Here is a 6,110-nt window from a genome sequence, read left to right on the forward strand (position 1 = left end):
GGAATGCAGTGTTGTCAAATAGCACGATAGGGCATAAATTGAGCAAACTGTCATTTTCTGCAAATCTGCATTTGACAACACTGCTTAATGTGAAATGTACAATTGGGAAATTCATTAATTTACATCTAAGTTTTGATGCTGATATAATTCTCGAACTTTAACTCTTCAATGCCTTCTGTTTTGTTAAGGGTGGTAACTGGTAAGACAATATGTATTTATGTTGGAAAATAACATTTTATTGTATATTGCTAAATCTGATGAGGTTGAAACACTAGCTTACATCTCTCAATCATCTTTGTTGCTCTATTTTCCAATGATGCATGTTTCTTCTGAATTTTTGGCTCTCTTCTAGATTCTTTACAAGCTACAGTTCATAATCCCATTTCCAAAGCTTAACAAATCTGAATTTTTGTGTCTCTCTCTTGTGATATAAGTGTCCTTCCTTCAAATCTGCTGCATTTGGGCCTGAAATTGATTCGTCAAAAACTTACAATTTTTTTAGCTAGTTTAGTTATTTAACAATGATTTGAAACTTTTTGTTTCTTTATAATCTGAATTTAGATTCCCATCTTAGCTTTACATTGAAGTAGTCCTAACTCAATGTTTCTAAGAATTATGCTAGCAATGCACTCTCGTTTATTATTTATTTTATTTTCTGTCGCATCGTGCATTTGCAATAGTTCCTAGATTTCTTGTTTGTGCATCTGCTGTACAGCAATAGTCTTGGTTGTGAACGACAGGAAGCGTATTTAAGCACTTATGGTATTACTTGTGTGCCAAACTACATGCTAGGTCCAATGGAGAAAGTTCTTATAACTAGTTCAAAAAGCACTTAAGTTAACTTTTCCCATGTCTATCCTATGAAAAATTACTTATCATATCATTTAGTTTGGTCCTTAGTCTTTGTTCTTAGCCTTAAATGATGTCCAATTATGTGAATTACTACAATACAATTTCTCCAAATATCAAACAATGTCATTCAAGTCAATAAATGTGATTCAGGATCTGCACAGCCAAAATAACAAAAAGAGGTCATGTGCCAGTGAAATGCATTGGAGACTTGAGGAGTGTATTCCAAGTTACCCATTTCTCTGTAGTTATATTCAAAATCTTAACAAAGCCTTCACAGTTTACTTGTTACTACCAACAAATATTAGATTGATGTGAAGAAAGTCGCAACCCAATTTAATATACATTGATTAGCATCTTATCCCTTCTTTTAAGCTCTCCACCATCCTCAAAAATATCCTTTTTTTCTCTCTTTCTAATAAATTCATTTTTTTTCCCTTCTTTCACACATTCCATCTCTTCAATAAAAATTGATACGTCATCTCTTTTTCATAACAAAAGATTGTAAATTTAAAGTTCGTAATTGATAGTCTAAAATTGCACCTTTTTTTTTTTTTTTAACAATTATAAAGCAAAATAAACTTCACATTAATTTTTCTTTATTCTTTATTTCAGCAAAATTCAACTATTCAATTTATCAATTTTTTTTAACGTATTAAATAAATTTATTGGTTATTAAATCTTTTTTGAATATGATGGAACCATTATTATAGGAAACATAATTTAGTTTCAAGAAAGATTAAATTTGCAAAGAACAAAACAAAACTTTGTTTAGAAAACTAGTTTTTATTGAAAAGACGCAAGACTAATTGAGAAATGATATAATTGACAAGTTGTACTATTAAACTATCAAAACAACACTTAAATAGGAACAAAAAATTCAGTTACCCTATAATCAGTTGGTTGACCATTAGCTCTTCAATTGTGACGTCCTAGGTTCGATATTCTAACACATTGGGAATAGAAACATAAAAATTATGTTAAAACGACACTTAAAATTGAGGGAGCATATATTGTATTGTAATGTATTTTCACATGATAATCATAATAATAATCCTTTAAAAAAATTATTAAGAATAGTAATTATTAGTAATAATAATAATAATAGTTGAAGAAAAGAAATAAAAGAGGAGAAAAATCAGAAGTGTGACACATATTTGGTGTAGCTGTCAACTTTTTGATTGTATAATATATTATATATATAAGTCCATACACATAAAGAAAGCTCAACTCTCCATTCCAATAAGTAAGTTTAGTTAATTTCATTAATGGAAGAAGGAAAGGAATTAGTAGTGATGGAGATGGTTCCTTATGAAAATGAAAATGAGATTTTTTCATCAATGGAAGAAGCAAAGGAATTAGAGATGGAGATGATTCCATATTATATCCTCACTGAGAGCTTCCATCGTAAGCTCACTGAGCTTTTGGACCCTTCTGGATTCAATCTCATGTTAGTTTCTTCATTACTCCTTCTTTAATCTCTTTCTCATTTTTATGTTTTGCAATTTTTTTGGTTTTCATGTTCTGTTTTGGCACTCTTTTTTTCCGTTTGCATGTCATTCTCTTTACTGTTCTGTTTTTGTTGCTAAAAGTATTCATGCATTCAAATGTCTTTTTCTAGTCTATTGGTTTTCTCATGTGTTGTAGAAATGATGTCAAATATGAAACATGAAATGTTATTATATGTAATTTTTCATGAAATTATTGAAAAATAAAAGAATTTAATAATTATTCTATTTCCACGTCAATTAATGAATATGAAAACACGACTTGTCATATTCATTAATTGACGTGGCAATGTATGTGTAAAACAACCTTATACTTTCGGTGTATGCTAATTAAACTAATTTTTTTTTATGGATATATAAAATGTATGAATCATCATGATTCATGCACCTCTTTTTCCAATTCTATTTGGCAGATTTGATGTTCGAAAAACATCCCTTGACTTGTACCTGTTTTACTTGGAGGTCACGAAAAGAGGAGGTTATCACCAGGTATATTGTTTGGTTATATCCACATTGTTGACATGGTATTGTTGTATCTTTTATATGTTATTTTTTTAGAAATGCATGTGTACATATTATATATGTAGCTTCTAACCAACAAGGTTTGAATCTAGCAAAAAAGTTAGTCTCGGCAAACTAAAGCTCGAATCTCCTCTGAGAGTGGTGTCCACATTTAGTTTTCGACGTAGCCTCAAACAAGGTTTCCTCCTGTATGTGGGAAACCAAAAAATATGTAGCTTCCATTTGCAGATCAAGCTTATCCATCCAAATATGTTTTATTTGTTCAATTTACTATATCCTTGTATGAATTTTCGAATATGTTATTATGCATTCTCTTGAATGATTGCTGCAGGTTGATCAAGAAAAGAAATGGGGTGAAGTTGTTTCTGCTCTAAAACTGGAAGGAAACAATGCAACCTTATGTGATCAACTTGAAAAGCTATATAAAGAGCTTCTGTACAAATTTGAGACATTGTACTTCTACAGGTCTCCTGCAACTCAAACTGCAACTGGCAGCAATACAGGTTAATTGGCAGTTTCTACATATACAGTTTTAGTTTATAATTTTACTTGACTGGTTGGACATAGCATAATACATTTCATTTCAGTAACTTCATTGTATTATTTTTATGTTGCATTTTGGTATTAAGTTGAATATGTTTTGTTTAACCTTAAATTCTTCTTTATAAGGTCCAGTTGAAAGGAATCAAAACTCAACCACTAGTTTATCTCAATTAATGGACGAGCAAGATTATCAGAAGGCAGCAAAGATATCCGAGGACTACTCTAGTCAAATTACAGGTTATAAAGATATACAATTTTAATGAGGAAAACTGAATCCATTCATTGAATGAAAAAGAATGCACTCAAGTGTCTGTATACACTAATTGATAAGTAACAAGCTAACTATACCTGATTCAAAATAAGTATCATAAAAAAAATACAACTTTGGTAACTGAACACAATTGATCAATTCACTATGGTCTATGGCAACTGAATTTACTAAAGTTCCAAAACCTGTTTGCTACTATATGTATTTATTATCTGCACTATGGACATGAGTTTACTTTAGTAACTCAATGATTTGTTGGAAGAGTTTAAAGGGATTTGGATTCTGTGATGCCAAAATCAACCATATCGTTGGTGGTTTGAAAGAGATCCGCAGTCCAGATTTCTTTGCAGATTTTGACTTTTTTTATAAATCTAAAATAAGAGTTTTAAATATGGACCAACCCATCTTGATCGAACCACCACCGATGTGGTTGACTACGTAGAGTCACGGGAGTGTGACTTCACACAATCCAAATTTAGTTTAAAGGTGGCTCATATGAAGTCAGAGGTGCTTATGCAGGAGTTGGATATCAAGAATTTCAAGTGGTTCAACAAGCACCCGCAAAGAACAAAGAAAAGAAGAAACGGAGAGGTGCTCCAATAGGACAGAGTGGATATAATATATTCCTCAAGCAGGAGTGTGCTCGACTTAAAGCTTATCATCAGGACGTAGGTGGAAGAAAAATCATAGAGATGGCTATTGATGCTTGGAATAAGTTGTCGGACAAGGAGAAACAGGTACAGTAAATGAATTTGACATAATAATATCGATTAAAAGTCGAAAGATTATATTTTTGCTACAAATGATGTTTGAAATTTGCCATTTCTAATTACTTTTCATGTAGCCATATGAAGAGGCAAGCGTGAAGATAAAGGAAGAAATTAAAGAAGCACCCACCAATAACAAAGAAAAGAAGAAACATAGAGGTGTTCCAAGGGGACAGAAGAGTGCATATCAAATATTCCTCAAGCATGAATGCGCTAGACTTAAAGCTGATCATCAGTTTAAAGGTGACCGAAAAATCACGGCTATTGATGCTTGGAAGATGATGTCCCCCATGGAAAAACTGGTACGATAAATGAAATTGACATAATAATATCGAATAGAAGAAGTCGAAAGATTTATATTTTGCAATGAATGACGTTTGAAATTTGCCACTTGTAATTACATTTCATGTAGCCATATGAAGAGGAAAGCATGAAGATAAAGGAAGAAATTAAAGAAGCAATGATCCAAAAGAGCACTGAAGATCTTGAGAGGGATGAAGAGAGACCTATTGTGTGTGGTGACTACTACTCTGTAACTTCACAACCTCTATCAAACTACTCTTTTGGCAACAACGCAGCGGTCGACTTGGATTTTAAACTGACAGAAAAAACATCTGAGGATCCCTTTTTCCCAGGTGATTTGAATGATTATCGTTCGTTAGATTTGCCAACTGGGGAACCCGAGTGACTATACTTGTTGTCGGGTAAGTCTTTTTGTGGTTTTTGAAGCAATGCTACTGCCTACGCATCCTACTGTTATCCCGTTTTTTTGTAACTCAAAGTTAGCTTAGCTGCTTTGTGTTTATGGTTTTGAAAGAGCAACAAGCATTGGTCTAGTGAATTATGTATATAAACAATGTATATAAGTGACTCAACCTTAGCTAAGCTGCTTTGTGTCTATGGTTTTGAAATAGCAACAAGCATTGCTTTGGTGAATTATGTATATAACTATAAAGGCTTTTGATGTGAAATATGTGTATAAATTATGTAATGCAAAATTTTATTGGCATGGTTGTCAATTTTCTTCTATTGAGAAATCTTATTTTTCTTTCGAACTATAATTATAAAACAGATAAAATGAGTATGTTGATGTTATTCTAGAAAACAGATGGGGATTGAAATTGTACATTTGCACAAATTATTTTTGGATAGAAATTTGGATGAAACCTGTATTTGGAAAATGAAACTGATAGGTCTGGTCTCTTGAATTTCTAATTCCCTTGCACGTTCTTGAAGTTGATTCACATTATTGATGGCCTCTTGAAGTATATACCACTTTTCTTTTTATCTGTGTACACACAAGGAGATACATCAATTAATATATTTAAAGATGTATATTATCAACAATGATAGCAACAAGATACCAATTTCACAATGTTTTATATCAATTGTTAAAATAATAAATTGGACCCTATATATCTAAGAGAGTTGGAATATCGTTTGAGCTAATACTTCCAAGACTTGAACTAACATTTCCACGACTTTGGGCCTGTTTGTTTCAGATTTTTTCCCTTAAAAAAATCACTTTTTTCATTTTTAAGTGTTTGTTTAGGATTTTTAGAAAAATCATTTTATCAAAAAAAATCTATTTTGACCCTAAAATGAAAAGCTATTAGGATTATCTTTTCTCAAAATCTATTTTTTTTTTAAAAA

The 6,110-nt window shown here is 31.6% G+C and overlaps 1 protein-coding gene across 3 annotated transcripts; it reads left to right on the forward strand.

The window, feature by feature from the left end:
• Positions 1-7: 7 nt before the first annotated feature.
• On the forward strand, positions 8-5,486 carry LOC146923908 (uncharacterized). Of its 3 annotated transcripts, none has more exons than XM_085708999.1 (7): positions 8-2,299; positions 2,771-2,846; positions 3,211-3,382; positions 3,549-3,659; positions 4,210-4,427; positions 4,535-4,759; positions 4,870-5,486. In XM_085708999.1, the coding sequence occupies exons 1-7, from the start codon at positions 2,118-2,120 to the stop codon at positions 5,143-5,145; spliced, it is 1,260 nt and encodes a 419-aa protein (XP_085565125.1). In that variant the 5' UTR covers positions 8-2,117; the 3' UTR covers positions 5,146-5,486. The 3 variants fall into 3 exon arrangements, with proteins under 3 accessions (XP_085565125.1, XP_085565126.1, XP_085565127.1); XM_085709000.1 differs by having other exon boundaries at positions 3,555-3,659; XM_085709001.1 differs by lacking the exon at positions 3,549-3,659.
• Positions 5,487-6,110: the final 624 nt, after the last annotated feature.

Source organism: Medicago sativa, chromosome 5 (assembly GCF_051527215.1).
Source record: "Medicago sativa cultivar Bolivia chromosome 5, Bolivia_mono, whole genome shotgun sequence".
Lineage (NCBI taxonomy): Eukaryota > Viridiplantae > Streptophyta > Magnoliopsida > Fabales > Fabaceae > Medicago > Medicago sativa.